Below are 20000 nucleotides of genomic sequence, written 5' to 3'. Positions count from 1 at the left end.
AACTAACGAGGAACACACAACTACATTCTGACATGGAACCAGTCACATGTTAGACGTCAACATTTACATGGATTTATTTATGCTTTACTTATCCAGGTGAATCTTATTGATATATACATCTCTTTTTCAAGGAAGTATAGGTAGTATAAAATACAACTAAAACAACAACCGCTAACGGACAGAGTAATGATTTTACAGGGCCTGAAATCAGAACTCAGCAGGGCTGACAGAGGAACCCAGAGCAGGGCTGACAGAGGAACCCAGAGCAGGGCTGACAGAGGAACCCAGAGTATTCGCTGGTTGCCAATGTTGGACAGAGCCTTTCTAAATGTATACTAAGTTAGACAGAGGAGGGACAGATAGGGTAAGATTTAATTTCTTTTATTCCTTTTATTTACTTTAATTTCTTTTATTTAATTTATTCCTTTTATTGACTTTCATTTCTTTTATTTCTTAAATCACTTTTTTGCTACATTGCATTACCATGCTGTAACGCTTAAAGCTCAAATAAAGTACAAATCTGCATTTAAAGAAAAATCTGTATTTTAGTTCTTGTGAGAAGTTTAGATAGAATTGAAATAAGCTGTGTTTTCCTCCTTGTTATATTTAAAAAGTTAGATTTCACTGCGCATATTACATCATAGGATCTAAATGGTTATTCTATCCTTTTTAAAATATCCCCTTTGGATGAATTGTCCTCATCGATCAATTAAATTCCTGCAACCACACCAACTGGCACTCCTATAAGAACAGAGCCGTCGTTCACCACTAGGGGGCTTTCACAGGCCGTGTTCCGTTGTGGGTCGCTGATGGAACAAAGCCAGAAAGAGGAAGCAGGGCAAACTGTGGGAAGTAGACGGTGAACAGCAGGGTGAGTCTATTCGACACCAGCCTAAGTATATCTTTAGAAACCTTTTAGGGTAAGACCCTTTAGGCTGAGGATCTAACCCGTTGGACGGAGGGCTGGTCTGGGGCTCCTGTACAGGGTCAGTGAGCGGGAGACAGGCCCTAACAGATTAGCTGGTAAAGCACGTACATATTTCATCTGCATGGTTTGGAGTACATGGCAAACTGCCACACAATATTGTCATTCAGTTTCATAGTACATTTGTAAATACAACATGAAGGTGTAGAATACTTACCGCTAGCTTGGAAGAAGCCTGAAACACAGAGGTGGACATGAAGATATTACTGACTCTTATAGTTTGGTTTAGTAGAATATTACAACTAAACAACATGTATGAGACTTTACTAACTAAACAACATGTATGAGACTTTACTAACAATATATGTCACATCCTGTATTTCTAGTGTATATGGTATTCCTGACAGGATCAAACCTGATAACACGCCTGTGTTCACTTTAGAATCCTTAGAGGCACGACTTCTACAGCCCTGACTTCACATCACAACACTATTCCTGGTGAAACATCTCCATCTACCAACTCCACTAAAACTGACCAATCCAGACTAGTTCATCACTGCTAAGATCCTGACAACAACACCTCAGTGATGATATGATGAAGAGGAGGCGTTTCTCACCTTTCCTGCTCCTCTTCTTCTTCATGATGAAGAACACAGTGATGATGATGGAGGCCAGGAGGAGGAGTCCGACCACATCTCCAATGATGAGGCCCAGGGGGGCGGGGTCAGTGGTACCTGTAACCAACACAGACAGTCAGACTGGAACTGAGGTCACACCTGGTGACAGGGTCAGAGTTTGGTTTCCTCTCAATCAACCCACTTTCTCTGTCACTCAATAAGAGTTGTTGAAGTGACTTTGTGAATGTGAATAGCGAACATGTTCTCAGAGAGGGGTACACTGACCAGGTGAGTACACTGACCAGGTGAGTACACTGACCAGGTGAGTACACTGACCAGGTCAGTACCCTGACCAGGTGAGTACACTGACCAGGTGAGTACACTGACCAGGTGAGTACACTGACCAGGTCAGTACCCTGACCAGGTGAGTACACTGACCAGGTGAGTACACTGACCAGGTGAGTACACTGACCAGGTGAGTACACTGACCAGGTGAGTACCCTGACTAACGGAGGCTATGGGGCACAGTCTTCAGGAGGTTTATTGTGCACTACTGCAGCGTTTCCCAACCGCTGTGCCGCGGCACACTAGTGTGCCGTGAGAGATCGTTGGGTGTGCCGTGAGAAATGATCCAATTTCACTTTTTTTTAATTAACATTTATTAATTATTATCTGCAAATAATATGCCATTGTCGAGTGTCTGTGCTGTAATATAGTGACTGGCAGAGTAATGTAATATTCGTCCGGGTGGCAGCAGGTAGCTAATTGCCTCGTTCCTTCTTAGAGACAAGAGAATTAGTGACGCATGCGACAGGTCGTGGTGACACTGATGGCGAAGTTTTTAAAAAGGAAAAATGCAAACTCCGAACTGGGCCCTGGACAAGATTCTGACCCAGGTGAAGGCCCTAGTATGAGTGGTGGTAAAAAGAAAGCAAAGACGGTGAGCTTGAGGCAATACAGCGAAAGCTATCTTTCGTTCGGATTTACTTTCACCGGGGATAAGACGACACCGACTCCATTATGCTTGTTGTGTGGCGAGAAGCTGTCCAACAGCGCCATGGTGCCAAGCAAGCTTAAACGCCATCTCCAAACGAAACACCCGTCGCTTCAAAACAAGCCGATGGACTATTTTGTTCGCCTGCGTGAAAACACAGAGAAACAGGCAACTTTTATAAGGAAAAACCACAAAGGTAAATGAGAAAGCCCTCAAAGCTAGTTACCTAGTTGCTGAACTCGTAGCTAAATCAAAAAAGTCCCACTCTGTGGCAGAGACATTAATACGACCTGCCTGCAAAGCCATTGTCAACGAGATGCTCGGCCCTGACGCGGTTAAAGACATAGCTAAAGTCCCGCTCTCAGATAACACAATTACAGACATCGAAAGTCATGTTTTGGGAAAGATACGCATCAGTAGGAAATTTGCGTTGCAACTTGATGAGTCTACGGATATTATTGTATCAGGCTACAGAGTGTCATTTTGTAACATTTTTGGTTGGTGGTGTGCCGCAAGATTCTTTCAATGTAAAAAATGTGCCGTGGCTCAAAAAAGGTTGAAAAACACTGCACTACTGTATCTATTTTGAATCACTGAGTCTCTCTCATAATGATCACGTTGTATCTTCTTACCTCTGTTGGTCTTTATCACGGAGCGCTCCAGTTTGATGACGATGTCGTCCTTCATCCCAGAGAGCTGAACCACACAGTCATACTGGTTCTTCTCCCAGTCCTCAGGCTTCAGAGTGAGGCGAGTGCTCTTCTGGAAGGTTCCGTCGTGGTTGGGGAGAACCTCTTCGTGCTCCACATCCTCAAACACCTCCTGTCCATCTCTCCTCCAGAACACCATCACTCCACTGGGGTAGAAACCTGTAGCGTGGCAGGTGACTGGAGAGGAGGGGGTCTTCTGGAGCAGAGACACTGAGGGAGGGACTGGAGAGAGAGAGAGAGAGAGAGAGAGAGAGAGAAGCAGTATAAAAAGACCATCAGTATATTTTTGTTGTATGAGTCTGTGTGATGTCTCAGTGCCTCTGTACCTGTCCTCTTCAGAGTGCTCTTCCCGTACTCCAGATACTTCTTCAGCCACTCAATGCAGGTCTGGCTGTAGTACTCATTTAGGAGCGTGAGCTTAGGTTGGTCGTAGTCCCACTGCATTTTTTTTTGGAATGCCTGAGGCACTACAGCGATCCATGTCTCGGTCTCCACGTCAAACATCAGGAAATCGTTCCCATCATACCCGTACTGATGAAACCCATCTGTGACTCCAGTCTCCTCATCCCAACTACAGCCATACATCTTCTGGATAATGTGCATACCTGAAAGAGAGAGAGAGAGAGACAGAGAGATTCAAGATTCAAGATTCAAGATTCAAAGTGTTTATTATCATATGCACAGCAGAAAACATGTTTCACTGTACAACGAAATTCTTGCTTTGCTGTCCGCAGAATGCCAACCAATGTAAAATATACAATACTAAAGAATATACAATATATACTAAACAAATGTACAAGACAGCAAAATTTAAGGCATAAAATAAAATAGCAGCAATAATAATAATAAAACAGTGCAAATGTAGCAGTGCAATTATGCAAACTGGAAAGTTCAGTTATTGAGGTAGTACGGTTATATTAATCTCCTATGGGTTGTTTAGGAGTCTGATGGCAGTGGGAAAGAAGGAGTTCTTCAGTCGGGTGGTCCTGCATTTAACACTTCTGTACCTCCGGCCTGAGGGTAGAAGTGTGAACAGTCCGAGCTGGGGGTGGGTGGGGTCCTTGAGGATGGAGGCGGCTCTCCTGTGGACTCTGCGGTGGTAGATGCTCTGCAGAGAGGGCAGTGGAGTCCTGGTGATTTTCTCAGCAGTCTTCACCACTCTCTGCAGGCGTCTGCGGTCCATAGCAGTAGTGCTGCCATACCACACAGTGATACAGCTAGTTAGGATGCTCTCAACAATGCAGCTGTAGAAGTTGCTGAGGATCTTGGGCGACATGCCAAACTTCCTCAGCCTCCTCAGAAAGTACAGCCGCTGTTGGGCCTTCTTAACCAGCTGAGTGGTGTTAAGTGTCCAGGTGAGGTCCTCGCTGATGTGGACGCCCAGGTATTTGAAACTGCTCACCCTCTCTACTTCAAGTTCCCGGATGTACAGTGGCCGATGAGGTCCCCTCTTAGATTAGATTAGATTAGATTAGATTCAACTTTATTGTCATTGTGCAGAGTACAAGTACAGAGACAACGAAATGCAGTTAGCGTCTAACCAGAAGTGCAAAATAGCAGAAAGTGCAATGAACAGTATTACAGGTAGTGCAATATATGATCAGTGGTAGTGCAGTATAATATAGTATAATATAAGCAGTATAATATAGCAGTGCAGTATAGCAGTATATGAGTAGCAGTAGCATTATAGCAGAATAAATAGTTACAGTATGAGCAGTGTAGCAGCATATGAGCTGTATGTGTAATGCAGTCTAGCAGTATATATGTATTAACAGTAACATGAGGTAGATGCAGAATAAATATAAATATGGAATGCCGTATAAACAGTATAAACAAGTATGTACAGTATGTGCAGTAGTATTAAAGAAAATATAGGATATGTGCATTATGAACAGTATGAACAGTATGGACAGGTATGTACAGAAGAGCAGTGGTATTGAGTAAGAGCAGGGGAGGGGAGTAATAGTGCAATAGTGCAATTGTCCGGGTGGGGGGGGGGGGTGGGGGTTGCAGGGGTAGTAGGTTGTCAGGTAGGTGTAGTGTTCGAGTTCAGCAGGGTGACAGCCGCAGGGAAGAAGCTGCCTCTGAACCTACTGGTTCGGGTGCGGAGAGACCTGTAGCGCCTCCCGGAGGGGAGTGGGGTGAAAAGTCTATGGTTGGGGTGAGAGATGTCCTTGACGATGCTGCGTGCCTTACGCAAGCATCGTTTGCCCTGGACAGCCTCGATGGAGGGGAGTGAGGAACCGGTGATGCGTTGGGCAGTTTTCACCACCCTCTGCAGTGCTTTCCGGTCCGATGCCGAGCAGTTGCCATACCATACTGTGACACAGTTGGTAAGGATACTCTCGATGGTGCAGCGGTAGAAGTTCACCAGGATCTGAGGAGATAGATGGACCTTCTTTAGTCTCCTCAGGAAGAAGAGACGCTGGTGAGCCTTCTTTATCAGGGTGGAGGTGTTGAGGGTCCAGGAGAGGTCCTCAGAGATGTGGACACCCAGAAACTTGAAGCTGGTGACTCGCTCCACCTCAGTCCCGTTGATGAGGGTGGGGGTGTGTGCACCAGCTTTAGACTTCCTGAAGTCCACAATGAGTTCTTTGGTCTTCTTGGTGTTGTTGGTGTTGAGAGCCAGGTTATTGTCGTTGCACCACACTGTTAGGTGCTGGACCTCCTCCCTGTAGGCCGACTCATCGTTGTTGCTGATGAGACCGATCACCGTTGTGTCGTCTGCAAACTTAACAATGGTGTTTGAGCCATGTACAGGTGTGCAGTCGTAGGTGAAGAGGGAGTAAAGGAGGGGGCTCAGCACACAGCCTTGTGGAACGCCGGTGTTCAGGGTGAGGGTTGAGGAGGTGTGGTTGTGAAGCCTAACAGACTGCGGCCTGTTGGTCAGGAAGTCTAGAATCCAGTTGCAGAGGGAGGGGTTGATGCCCAGTTGCCTGAGTTTGGAGATCAGTTTGGAGGGGATGATGGTGTTGAATGCTGAGCTGAAGTCAATAAACAGCATTCTCACATAAGAGTTAGTCTTGTTAGTCTTCCTCATGTCCACTATCATCTCCTTCGTCTTGTCCGTATTGAGGGTGAGGTTGTTGTCCTCGCACCATGTTACCAGACTGGCCACCTCCCTCCTGTAAGCTGCTTCGTCCCCGCCAGTGATGCATCCTATCACTGCGGTGTCGTCTGCAAACTTTAGGATGATGTTGTCCTTGTGGGAGGCGACACAGTCGTGGGTGAACAGGGTGTAGAGAATGGGGCTGAGGACGCATCCCTGTGGGGTGCCAACATTTGTAATAATGCTGGCTGAAGTCCTATTGCCAATCCTGACAGACTGGGGCCTGCCAGTCAAAAAGTCTAGGAGCCAGTCACAGAGGGTGGGGTGCAGGCCAAGTGTGGACATTTTGTGGATGAGTCTGTGGGGGATGACTGTATTAAAAGCGGAGCTGTAGTCTACAAAGAGCGTCCTGATGTAGGAGTCTTTGTTTTCCAGGTGGGAGAGGGAATAGTGGAGGACAGCAGCGATAGCGTCTGAGGTGGACCTGTTGGGCCGGTAGGCATACTGCAGGGGGTCTAGGGTGTCCGGCATGCTGCTCTTAATGTGTGCCAGTACCACTCTCTCAAAACACTTCATAATGATTGGAGTGAGTGCTACTGGCCTGTAATCATTCAGGCAGGCAGGTTGGCTCTTCTTGGGAAGGGGGACGATGGTTGTGGTCTTGAAGCAGGAGGGAACAGTGCTGTGACTGAGGGAAAGGTTGAAGATGGAGGTGAGAACATCAGCCAGCTCGTTAGCACATGCTCTGAGAGCCCGCCCAGGGATGTTGTCTGGTCCTGCTGCCTTGCGGGGGTTGAGAGAGAGAGAGAGAGAGAGAGACAGAGAGAGAGAGAGAGAGAGAGAGAGAGAGAGAGAGAGAGAGAGAGAGAGAGAGAGAGAGAGAGAGAGAGAGAGAGAGAGAGAGAGAGAGAGAGAGAGAGAGAGAATCATCACTCCTGTTCACTACTCTATCTTCTAATCTAATAATAACTACTCTGTCTTCTCTCCAGGTCCAGCCGGACAGGGTTCTCTATCATCATCTATGAGCTCTTCAACCAAGAAGCAATAAAGCAGAGTGAGGTCCCACCACCTCCAACCCCCTGCTGAGTGAGGTCCCACCACCTCCAACCCCCTGCTGTGTGAGGTCTGCTGTGTGAGGTCTGCTGTGTGAGGTCCCACCACCTCCAACCCCCTGCTGTGTGAGGTCTGCTGAGTGAGGTCTGCTGAGTGAGGTCTGCTGTGTGAGGTCTGCTGTGTGAGGTCTGCTGTGTGAGGTCCCACCACCTCCAGCCCCCTGCTGAGTGAGGTCTGCTGAGTGAGGTCTGCTGAGTGAGGTCTGCTGTGTGAGGTCTGCTGTGTGAGGTCTGCTGTGTGAGGTCCCACCACCTCCAACCCCCTGCTGTGTGAGGTCTGCTGAGTGAGGTCCCACCACCTCCAACCCCCTGCTGAGTGAGGTCCCACCACCTCCAACCCCCTGCTGTGTGAGGTCCCACCACCTCCAACCCCCTGCTGTGTGAGGTCCCACTACCTCCAACCCCCTGCTGTGTGAGGTCTGCTGAGTGAGGTCTGCTGTGTGAGGTCTGCTGAGTGAGGTCTGCTGTGTGAGGTCTGCTGTGTGAGGTCTGCTGTGTGAGGTCTGCTGAGTGAGGTCTGCTGTGTGAGGTCTGCTGAGTGAGGTCTGCTGTGTGAGGTCTGCTGTGTGAGGTCTGCGGTGTGAGGTCTGCGGTGTGAGGTCTGCTGAGTGAGGTCCCACCACCTCCAACCCCCTGCTGAGTGAGGTCTGCTGTGTGAGGTCTGCTGTGTGAGGTCTGCGGTGTGAGGTCTGCGGTGTGAGGTCTGCTGTGTGAGGTCTGCTGTGTGAGGTCTGCTGAGTGAGGTCCCACCACCTCCAACCCCCTGCTGAGTGAGGTCTGCTGTGTGAGGTCTGCTGTGTGAGGTCTGCTGTGTGAGGTCTGCTGAGTGAGGTCCCACCACCTCCAACCCCCTGCTGAGTGAGGTCTGCTGTGTGAGGTCTGCTGTGTGAGGTCTGCTGTGTGAGGTCCCACCAAAGCATTGGGAGGTTTTTGCGCCTGCTAAAAAATTGTGTCTCTTTCACAAACGGCCCTCATTGGATGAAAAGCGTACCTGTCTGGCAAATAGTGACACAGCGTCCTGTCGTTGCCATGCAAATTTAAATTGTGAAATTGTAAAAACGTTATTTCCCTTACCGTCACTTTGGTTAAAACGCTTCATCAGACCCACGGCGCTGTCTTTGTAGGGCTTCTCTGCAGACCTACCATTTATAATGCTACTGAACCAGTACTCTGGGTCATCAGTGGTAACCTGGTTCATCCAGTCCTGTCTGGGCACGGCTCTCTTGGTGTTGCTGTCATAGTGAGATATCTGAACACCGTCCACCATCCCCACAGACACAAACTCTGGGAAGTCTGGAACTCCAACGGATGCAGTGTGGAGATACCGCAGGGAGTGGGTCACTAGAAGAAGAAACATGTAGGAATGAACAAGTGTTGTACAAAAGAGTTATACTATCATACTGTCACTCACACTGTGGATTTGTACCTGGAGTAGCTCTCTCTCTTCAGAACATTGAGCATGAGGATGGTTTAGCTCAAAGTGGAGCTGCACTGCACAATGTAAATGCAAGACAAGCATAAAACACCATCGGTTTAAGTAAAGTGTATTTGTTATGTTCATAGTTAAAGTTGATGGGACTACTTTTATGTTATGCGCATGTACCTTTGAGGTAGTACTGAGCGGCGCATTGATACAGTAAGCTAGAGCAGTTGACCTTCGGCAGAGTAACGAATGTAATGTAACATGCTCATAGAAAAATCCAGTAAAGACTTTTGTTAACTTTACTCCGGTGTTCATTTGATGTATGTTGTGAAAGTGCAATACACAACAGTATTTCAATTTGATAGAATTTTATTCTGTGAATAGTTTAACGAAGGTCAAAACACCCCCATGATTTCATAGAGCACAGCAAACTGAAATACGCAGATAGCCTAAAGTGCCTGTCTGTGCCGCATGAAGATGAGCCAATAGAAACAGAGAGCCCAGCAGACGTCAGCAGTTACTAGGCAGGACGGGGACGCTCAGGTTGGCTCTGGAAACTGAAAGCACTTGGTGAACAACACCCTTCTCTTAATGTGCAGGGGACGTGGATCTACATTTACATTTACATTTACGGCATTTAGCAGACGCCTTTATCCAAAGCGACTTACAACAAATACATTTGTTTAAGTAAGTGAATCACCTATCCATCAGTCATCATAAGATAAAGTAATCAATGCTCAGACTAGGGTTAGGGTTAGAGTTAGGGTTAGGGTTAGGTTTAGGGGTTAGGGTTAGGTTTAGGGGTTAGGGCCATAGGCAGTCACAATGCTAGAAGAAGGATAGAAGGAAGAAAGATAGATCATTTAACGAAGGTCAAACACCCCCATGATTTCATAGAGTACAGCAAACGTAAATACGCAAATAGCCTAAAGTGCCTGTCTGTGAAGAATTATAGGTCCAAAAGTGTTTTATTTCTATATTTTCCGATGTTGACAGTAAGTGCGCGAGAACATCCGTGTAGCGCACATTAGTGTTGTTAACTTTTAAATGCAGTGTAGTCTTCTTACCTGCCGATGCTGTATGGAAGTAGACTAATACTATCATAGAAGTATACTTCATAGTTGTAGAGCTCTTCATGTTGTTTAGTTAATTAAAGTTCAATTAAAAACATATAAAAGTATGAGCGTCGAAGCTCCGACATCGGGGAAACGACAGCTTTCGCCTGAAGATGAGCCAATAGAAACAGAGAACCCAGCAGACGCTCAGGCTGGCTCTGGAAACTGAAAGCACTTCGCGGAAAACACCCTTCCTCTTAATGTGTAGGGGACGTGGGTCTACTGACATACATGATTCATGGAGAATTCATAGGGGACATTTCTCATCTTTGTCATCTATAATTTCGTAACTAGTCATGTTTACCAACACATTAATCGAGCAACAAATACCACGTATCTCTTTGATAGTTTGATCAACTATAATTTAGCCAACTACCACTTTTGCACCCTGAATTGTGTCGATTCAGAGATTCAGGGGACACAACATCGACATCAAATCTATCAAAAGGATGGGAGACAAAACACGATGTTTTTCTTTTTATGTGACTGATTACTTTTTATTTCGATTTGACAGAATCTTATTCTGCAAATAATTTAAGGAAGGTCAAACACCCCCATGATTTGATAAGAGTACAGCAAACTTCACCGAATGTAGTTACAGTAGAAAAGAACAATATCGACGGAAAAGTCCGGAGCTCCACTTCGTTATCGGCTTCTCTGTGTAGAACACCCGCAGACATCACCGACAACCAGCATCATCAGGGACCAAATGTTTTGCGTCTTTCGTAGAAAGTTGTGTTTACCGTTTTGCAAAAATGTGCTTAGCATTTGTATTTTGTGTGAAAGCAATGAGACATGACTTTTTGCAGAAAAAGAATACTGTTGTGTTCATTAGGTAATGATGGGAGATCAAGTGGACCCCAGTTTCATTAACAGTCTTAGCAATCGAGAAAAACTGTAATAGGGCTTGACTTGTGGTCAGAAGCAGAGTACATTATGTTAGCAACAAATACAACAGGTTACCAAATATCTTTGATAGTTTGATCAACTATAATTTAGCCAACTACCACTTTTGCACCCTGAATTGTGGCGATCGGTACTTCCTTAGTTTCCTTATTGTACTTTATGAAAGAGTGAATCACTCAGAGAATCAGGGGATACAACAACATTCATATTATTTATATCAATGGAGACAAAAAAATATTGTTTTTCTTCATATGCGACTGATTACCTTATTTCAATTTGACAGAATTGTATTATATTATTATATATAATTATATTATTACACCCCAGGTAGTTATGAAGAGCAAATAGCTGAAAGTTTGTGTTCTCCTGGAGGAAAGAGACAGAAAGGAAAGGAATTACAGGAGAAATACAGAGGGACGGACGGACGGATACACACACACACACACACACACACACACACACACACACACACACACACACACACAGAAACAGAGACAAACAGACACAGACAGACACAGAAAATATTACATTTGCTGAGTTGGTAGTGACATCCTAATCTACACAGTGTGTAATTGATTCCTATGCAAATCAGATACCCTATAAAAACAAAGATATTAATTCCAAAATTACATGAACTATTATCCTTGCATTAAGATGTACTCAATTCAACTTATTGAGTGATTTGTTGATGACACTTTTGCATTTTAGCTCATTTTAAGAGATTCAAGATTCAAGATTCTTTATTTGTCACGTGCATAATAATGAGGAAGAGTGTCATAGCAAAGAGTGTCATAGCAAAGGGTCTGAATACTTCTGTACATGAGGGATTTCTGGATTTCAATTTTAATAAATTGACTGAAATTAAAAAAAAAAAACTAAAAAAAAACATGTTTTCTCTTTGTCATTCTGGGGTATTGTGTGTGGATTGATGGCAATTCTTTTAGTTTAATCCATTTTGTGGAAAACGTGAAGGAGTCTGAATACTTTCTGAAGGCACTGTACACCCACCGTTGGGCTCAGGCAGGGCTACCTCCTCCTCACAAGAGCATGTCTCCTAACCCTCCCCGCTACACACATCCCAGTCCACTCAGGATGTCTCGGCTTTCGCTCCGAGGACTCTGACGGTGAGGTTCATCAGGAACGGCGCCTGGCAGATCCGGACCAGGTGGTCAGAACCAGACCCAAACTTCACGTCTGTCACCTGCTGTCCACCAGGGCGGTCCTCTTAATCTGGTGGGGGGGAGGAGGGGGGAGAGGAGGTAGAACATGAGGACTGAACCTGCACGGAGAACCACCAAAAACCAACGTCTCCCCTCTCCTCCTCCTCCACTCCTGCACTTATCCCCACCCATGACCACCACCCCCCCCTCCCCCTTCCTCACCTAGAGTCCTCTCTGCTTGTCGTTGGACTCTTCGACTACCTCCTCCCACACGGCTGCGGTCCGGTCGAAGGAGCAGGAGGCGAGGACCTGTCCGAACTCCGGTCACCCGCCATCCCGACCCGCTGTGCGTCTGACACCAGCCCGACGTTCCGCTCAGATATCCGCCAATTTACGCTGACTGTAGACAAATGAATTAACGCGAGAGATGTCCGCCAGGGTTTGGGATGGGATATCACAATTTAAAAAACGTAGTTACCTTCCAACTCGCAGTGCAGTGCCACTCTCACCTCTGTCCCACACCTTGAATAAAGAACACACAGAGATACGACATAAACAGCTGACACATACGACTCAAGTACGGCCGAAGGTGGATTGATAGAAGACGCTTAGGTGTCATATGATTACTGTGTGTTGAGGTCAGCTTTGACAGCTTACCTTGACGCTTTGGCCACTGGAGCAAGTCTCCATCCTTCGGCCGTGGAAGTCATAAGAAACATCGTGGATGAGATCTTTGTGGTCCGCAGCGATACTCTGAGCGACAAACATGGCTGAATAAGGGGAACGTCTCACATGTAGGTTTAGCTCAATAAACGGACAAATGCGTGAGAGTTTACTGTGCGGTGTAAAAGGTGGCAATGGTCGGCGCTATTTTTCTACGACTGTGTGGTGTGTGGTGTCCCTCTGCCAAACAGCGCGTAAGCTGAAGTTTAAGTCAAAGCGGGAGTTGATCTCTTTTGACTTCAACATCTTTGTTTCTCGGGTCCAGAAGGCCCCTGTCTGCGCCTGCGCAGGCCGCCGTGGTGTTAGCTGTCACCTGCGGGGACAGACGGGCTCTTAGCGGGATTCTGGGCTGCTTTTTTTTTTTTTTTTTTTTTAAATAGCAAACGGCTTTTTCTAGCAAGTAATGAGTTAAATAAACCAAAGTAATCAACTAGATTTCTTCTAACGATAGCGTTGTCACTTTGAAAATGGACCAGGAATTTGAAGACATGGATTCGGAGGGCCGGTGGCAGAATCTCTACATAGTGAGTTTGTTAGCTTAGCTTAGTTAGCACTAGTTAGCACAAACTAGCCAGCTACGCACGCATTTCTACTAGCGGGCTAGCAGACTAGCAGACTAGCGGGCTAGCCCTGGAGGTCCGGGCTCTGGGCGGGTTGTTGGGGGTTTTGCCAGCTAGCTGTGTGTGTAGCAACATTTCGACACATCTCTTGTCGCTATAGTCTGAACTGTCAGTCTCAAACCAGCAACATGAATTCTCTGAAACCTTCCGACTGGTTGTAAGAGGTTGATCTCGCCGTCCAACTCGCTCGGTAACCTCAGCCTCCATCACGGCTGTAAGCAGCGGTACTGACAGCCGGGCTGGTTCCAGCAGCAGTCTGGAAGCAAGGCCGTGTTTATTCTGGAGATGTGACTCATAGACGATCAGAGCCGTCAGCCACACATGTCAGTTGATTGTCTGATGACTCCAGATTTGCTGGGTTCAGAATCGTCTTCTGTCATCTGTACTCAAACATTCCTGCAGCTACCGTCCAAAACGACCTACGAGACACTTAAACACTGTATTGGTTGGAATTCACCTCCAATTCATGGCTTAAAAATATAAGTTGTCATGTGTTTTGTTCAACTGCACATGTAGGTAATGCTGAAAGGTAGAAAGGTACTTTTATTGGTCCCCGAGGGGAAATGATCTTTTTGCCCCCTCCAGCTCCCAGCCGGCTCCCTCCTGAGGTGGGGATCGAACCTGCGACCTACCGGCCGGTGGCTGTAGTATTTACTATAATAACCGAACTGATATACACACGACAGCTGTCATCTGTGAGTCCGATCTCCTAAACAAACACTCTGATGCCTAGACAGCTAGTTACCTCACAGCTGGTTACCTCACAGCTGGTTACCTCACAGCTGGTTACCTCACTTATGTAGTTCACTGCAGTGTCACAATGTAGTGGAGGTGATTTGGAATCACGCTTTTGTGACGAGGTAGCCCTGCCTTCGACTTCTAAGCCCAGAGGTAACCCTCATTCGAACCCCGCCCCTCACAATAACATCATGATGACTGTTCAAGGCCTTGATATGGGCGACATTACCTGTCTGTCAGGGGAGGCTGGTGGAGGTAGAAATCAGAGGACAGGCTCATTGTGATGCATGGAACGGAATGGGATGGTATCAAACACGTCCTCCGATTTCTACCTCCAGCAGCCTCCCCTGCCACCTATGATCTGCAGGGTTCTCCCCAGAGAATGAAGAGTGTTTCTGTGTCACGCTGTGAACTTGGAGACGCCATCATGGAAACATTTCGAGACAAATTAAACTTTATATTTAGTGATGATGGAGTAACTATCTTTATTAAACTATATATTTAGTGATGATAGATAGATGATAGAGTAACTATCTTTATTAAACTATATATTTAGTGATGATAGAGTAACTATCTTTGATCGCCAACGACATCGTAGTTAGAAACAACAGCGTAACCGTGGCGATGTTCCTCAGTGAGTTGAGCTGGATTTTTGGCTCGTTTTGACATGAATAAACGCAAGTCGGGTTTTGATGATGCAATCCAGCGCCACGCTGCTCAGACATCCTGGGGAGAATCCTGACCCGTGAGGGACACACCCAGGAACATAACCTGTTTCTCTCTGTGAACTAAAGGAAATCCGAAACCAGTCCCATGAGTGTCCCTTCAAAGTGGCTAAATACCCAGAGAACCGCAACCGGAACAGATACAGAGACGTTAGTCCATGTAAGTCCTAACCCTGACCCTGATCCTAACCCTAACCCTGACCCTGACCCTGACCCTGATCCTAACCTTAACCCTGACCCTGATCCTAACCCTAACCCTGACCCTGACCCTAACCCTGACCCTGACCCTGACCCTAACCCTAACCCTGACCCTGACCCTGACCCTGACCCTGATCCTAACCCTGACCCTGACCCTGATCCTAACCCTAACCCTGATCCTGACCCTAACCCTGACCCTGATCCTAACCCTAACCCTGATCCTAACCCTAACCCTGACCCTAACCCTGATCCTAATCCTGATCCTAATCCTAACCCTGACCCTGATCCTAACCCTAACCCTGATCCTAACCCTAACCCTGATCCTGATCCTAACCCTGACCCTGATCCTAACCCTAACCCTAACCCTGATCCTAACCCTAACCCTGATCCTGACCCTAACCCTAACCCTGATCCTGACCCTAACCCTGATCCTAACCCTAACCCTAACCCTGATCCTAACCCTAACCCTGACCCTGATCCTAACCCTGATCCTGATCCTAACCCTGACCCTGATCCTTGACCCTGATCCTAACCCTAACCCTGACCCTGATCCTAACCCTAACCTTGACCCTGATCCTAACCCTAACCCTGACCCTGATCCTAACCCTAACCCTGACCCTAACCCTGACCTCGACCTCTACCTCCTTTAACCGTCCTCCAATTTCTACCTCCACCAGCCTCCACTGTTAGTTGGAGAGTTGAGCTGCTTGGGTTATGACAAATGGGTAGCACGGTGCCGCCATGTCCTGCTCTCTACGGTATTCTACGAGGATTCAGAACCCGTCCAGTACTTCTGGAGAGAGCAGCATGTTGTTTCTTTAATGAATGGGTTCTTGAACCTGCCTTTCTGTCACTTAACACCAGACACCCACTGCCTTGTCTCACAGGCTGTGTTCAGTAAACTGTCTGCCGTGGTGTTATCTCACCAACTGCCAAAGACTTTCGGAACACTCACCACCGAGAGAGCCAGGTGGTTTGTGTGGTGTTTACCTAGCAACAACACTCTGATTGGCTACAAAATGAAACATAATCATTTATGCCTTTTCTGGTGAATAAAGTCACCCTTGGCATATATGTACAGTACCAGTCAAAAGCTTGGACACACCTTCTCATTCAATGGTTTTTCTTTATTTTTATTATTTTCAACATTGTAGATTAATATTGAAGACATCAAAACTATGAAGGAACACATATGGAATTATGTAGTAAACAAAAAAGTGTTAAACAAACCAGAATATGGTTTATATTTTAGATTCTTCAAAGTAGCCACCTTTTGCTTTGATGACAGCACTCTTGGCAAGGTGTGTCCAAACTTTTGACTGGTACTGTATATCTATACGCCATTTAGCTGACGCTTTTATCCAAAGCGACTTACATTGCAGTGAGTGCATACATGTCAGTATAGATGGTCCCAGCAGGAATCAAACCCACGACCTAAGCGTTGTTAGCGCCGTGCTCTACCAGCTGAGCCACATGACCACATGGGCACTCTAGAATGTTGCCCATTTGGGCGGCTTTCCTGCCCCTCATTTGGGCGGCTTTCCTGCCCCGCGGCCGCAGGTGAGTGAAGAGGTTGAGGTCTGTGTTTGGATGTGTCGTCCCCTTCTAGTCGACCACAGTCGGGTGAAGCTGGAGAGCACAGACAATGACTACATCAACGCCAGCCTGCTGGTCATGGAGGAAGCCCAGAGGAGCTACATCTTATCTCAGGCAAGTCTTTGGTCTACAGGTCCTCCCAGGGAGTAACACGAAGAGAGGTCCAGACACTGCTTTTCTATTAGAAATGGCCAGATTACGCTTGTGTCATGGCAAGTGCTAGGTACAATAGCATCATCCTCCATGCAGTCCTATGGAGGATGCTAACCGGCTAGGTGGGCGCTAGCCAATAGCATCCACACCAGAATGACATGGCGGAGCGGCAGAGGGTAATGTGTGTGTTTCTCCCACCTGTAAACCTGTAAACTTGTAAACACAGAACTCAGTAGAAGACATGGATCATGATGGGACATCCCTGCAGGTGGATTGTGGGAGAGAAACAGTCTGAGAGTTTGTGTTGTTAAGACCTATGATGTCATTGGAGAAGGAGAATTGTTCTCTCATGGTCAGAGTTCGTGATCATCTGATTCCATGGAAACAACAGCAATGACTTACAGAGAAGTGACCACGAACAGGAAGTAGACTATTCTGTGAGGGTTCCGAAACGTCTGAGTTGTGTCTGTCTGTCTGACTAACTGTCTGTCTGTCTGTCTGTCTGTCTGACTAACTGTCTGTCTGTCTGTCTGACTAACTGTCTGTCTGACTAACTGTCTGTCTGTCTGTCTGACTAACTGACTAACTGTCTGTCTAACTAACTGTCGGTCTGTCTAACTAACTGTCTGTCTGTCTGTCTGTCTAACTATCTGTCTGTCTCTCTGTCTAACTAACTGTCTGTCTGTCTAACTAACTGTCTGTCTAGCTAGCTAGCTATACATAATACAGTCATGTGTCTGAGTGTATAGTGTATACTAAAGCTGTGTGTGTGTGTGTGTGTGTGTCTCCAGGGCCCTCTGAGGAACACGTGTGGTCACTTCTGGTTGATGGTGTGGGAGCAGAAGAGTCGAGCCGTCATCATGCTGAACAGAGTCATAGAGAAGGGATCTGTGAGTCACATGACCTGACATCCACACTGGGAGGCTGCTCCCTTTAACCCCACTGGGTCTCACACACACACCATACTGTATACACACACTCTCACACCATACTATACACACACACACACACACACACCATACTATATACACACACACACACACACACACCATACTATATACACACACACACCATACTACATACATATACACACACACACACACACACACACACACACCCACCCTGGGTGAACTAAGCTGATGGTGTCCCCCCCCCCCCCAGGAGAAGTGTGCCCAGTACTGGCCATCGCAGAGTGAGAGGGAGATGTCCTTCAGGGACACGCGCTTCGTCGTCTCGCTGCTGTCAGAAGACGTCAAGTCCTACTACACCATCAGAGTCCTGGAGCTGCAGAACGCCAGCGTGAGCTCTTCTTCATCATCATCATCCATCATCATCATCATGTGGGGATTGCATGTCACAGAGCTGCCGATTCAATTTGTCATCCCCACCCCTTCACCCCCTACCCTCCACCCCCTACCCCTATCCTTCCACCCCCTACCCCTATCCTTCCATCCCTCCACCCCCTACTCCCTATCCTTCCACCCTTCCACCCCCTACCCCCTATCCTTCCACCCCTCCACCCCCTACCCCCTATCCTTCACCCTCACCCCCTACCCTCCACCCCCTACCCCTATCCTTCCACCCCCTACCCCCTATCCTTCCACCCCCTACCCCTATCCTTCCATCCCTCCACCCCCTACTCCCTATCCTTCCACCCCTCCACCCCCTAACCCCTATCCTTCCACCCCTCCACCCCCTACCCCCTATCCTTCCACCCCTCCACCCCCTACCCCCTATCCTTCCACCCCTACCCCCTACTCCTATCCTTCCGCCCCCTGCTCCCTACCCCCTACCCCCTACCCCCTACCCTCCACCCCCTACCCCCTACCCTCCACCCCCTACCCCCTACCCTCCACCCCCTACCCTCCACCCCCTACCCTCCACCCCCCACCCCCTACCCCCTACCCTCCACCCCCTACCCCCTACCCTCCACCCTCCACCCCCTACCCTCCACCCCCCACCCCCTACCCTCCACCCCCTACCCCCTACCCTCCACCCTCCACCCCCTACCCTCCACCCCCCACCCCCTACCCTCCACCCCCTACCCTCCACCCCCTACCCTCCACCCCCCACCCCCTACCCTCCACCCCCTACCCCCCACCCTCCACCCCCCACCCCCCACCCCCCACCCTCCACCCCCCACCCCCTACCCTCCACCCTCCACCCCCCACCCTCCACCCCCCACCCTCCACCCCCTACCCCCTACCCTCCACCCCCCACCCCCCACCCCCTACCCTCCACCCCCTACCCTCCACCCTCCACCCCCTACCCTCCACCCTCCACCCCCTACCCTCTCTTTTAGACGGAGGAGAAGAGAGAGATCTACCACTATCACTACACCACGTGGCCTGACTTTGGCGTCCCAGAATCCCCGGCGTCCTTCCTCAACTTCCTGTTCCGTGTGAGAGAGTCAGGCTCGCTGGGGGCGGAGCACGGTCCCGCCGTGGTGCACTGCAGCGCCGGGATTGGCCGGTCAGGGACCTTCTCATTGGTCGACACCTGTCTGGTCCTGGTAAGCCCGTTCCTCATCCAGTTCCGTACCTAGAGGTGGGGGGGGGGTTCCCAGACTTTGGGCAGCCCTTCAGAACAGCTGCTGAATGTCCTCCCCTCCTCAGATGGACAAGAGGAAGGAGGCGTCCTCCGTGGACATCAAGCGCATCCTGCTGGACATGAGGAAGTACCGTATGGGCCTGATCCAGACACCCGACCAGCTGCGCTTCTCCTACCTGGCCGTCCTGGAGGGGGCCAAGATCTCTGCAGACGCCTCTGTACAGGTGAGGTGTCACATGACACACCTGTTGACTTGTTTACCTGTAATAACACCTGTTTACCTGTAATAACACAACGTGCTAGACTGAATACATATTCCTGTCTATGAATATGAGTGGTTCTGGCATAGTGAAGAGATGAGGAGTATATCTTTATAATGACACAAAATAGCACAATCCTAATTTACAGAATCCAGCTAATCCCTGTCTTTCTCTCTCTCTCCCGTCTACTTTTCCTTGTCTTATCCCCCCTCCCCCCCCCCCCGTTTTTAGAATCGCTGGCGTGAGCTGTCTAAGGAGGACCAGGATCCGTTGTCTGAGGTGTCAGACTCCCCCTCCCCCTCCCCCTCCCCGCCTCCCCCGCCCCAGTACAACGGCAGCCGGGTGTCCCGTCTGGAGGAGGGGGCCGATGGGGAGGAGGGGGGGCGCAAGGCCGGGACAGCCCCCCCCTGTAAGGAGCAGGACGCA

At 48.2% G+C, this 20000-nt stretch overlaps 2 protein-coding genes and 1 long non-coding RNA gene across 5 annotated transcripts in view; 1 reads left to right on the top strand and 2 right to left on the bottom strand.

The window, feature by feature from the left end:
- LOC310814793 (major histocompatibility complex class I-related gene protein-like) overlaps positions 1-10093 on the bottom strand; it is an 11382-nt gene extending 1289 nt beyond the window's left edge. The window contains exons 1-6 of one of the 2 annotated variants that reach the window (XM_083684299.1): positions 9898-10093; positions 8482-8748; positions 3573-3851; positions 3169-3468; positions 1543-1659; positions 1143-1160 (exon numbers count right to left, since the gene is read on the bottom strand). In XM_083684299.1, the coding sequence (XP_083540425.1) occupies positions 1143-1160; positions 1543-1659; positions 3169-3468; positions 3573-3851; positions 8482-8748; positions 9898-9967 (1051 nt within the window). In that variant the 5' untranslated portion in view covers positions 9968-10093. The remainder of the gene's footprint in view (positions 1-1142; positions 1161-1542; positions 1660-3168; positions 3469-3572; positions 3852-8481; positions 8749-9897) is intronic. The other variant, XM_083684300.1, reaches the window with a different exon arrangement.
- A 386-nt stretch (positions 10094-10479) lies between these two features.
- LOC310814804 lies at positions 10480-12911 on the bottom strand. Of its 2 annotated transcripts, XR_014554595.1 has the most exons (4): positions 12669-12911; positions 12490-12533; positions 12234-12411; positions 10480-12081 (listed from the first exon to the last, which is right to left on the bottom strand). It is a non-coding gene; the product is annotated as an uncharacterized lncRNA (long non-coding RNA). The 2 variants fall into 2 exon arrangements; XR_014554594.1 differs by having other exon boundaries at positions 12234-12533.
- Positions 12912-13076: 165 nt separating this feature from the next.
- The window catches only part of ptpn2b (protein tyrosine phosphatase non-receptor type 2b), a 12278-nt gene continuing 5354 nt past the window's right edge, over positions 13077-20000 (top strand). The window contains exons 1-8 of the mRNA XM_083684296.1: positions 13077-13258; positions 14887-14977; positions 16625-16725; positions 17556-17654; positions 17926-18063; positions 19067-19276; positions 19380-19538; positions 19806-20000. The exon at positions 19806-20000 is cut by the window's right edge and continues 14 nt beyond it. Of these exons, the coding sequence (XP_083540422.1) occupies positions 13202-13258; positions 14887-14977; positions 16625-16725; positions 17556-17654; positions 17926-18063; positions 19067-19276; positions 19380-19538; positions 19806-20000 (1050 nt within the window). The 5' untranslated portion in view covers positions 13077-13201. The remainder of the gene's footprint in view (positions 13259-14886; positions 14978-16624; positions 16726-17555; positions 17655-17925; positions 18064-19066; positions 19277-19379; positions 19539-19805) is intronic.

This window comes from Argentina silus (genome assembly GCF_951799395.1).
Source record: "Argentina silus genome assembly, chromosome: 14".
Lineage (NCBI taxonomy): Eukaryota > Metazoa > Chordata > Actinopteri > Argentiniformes > Argentinidae > Argentina > Argentina silus.
This window is presented reverse-complemented; position numbering and strand designations above follow the sequence as displayed.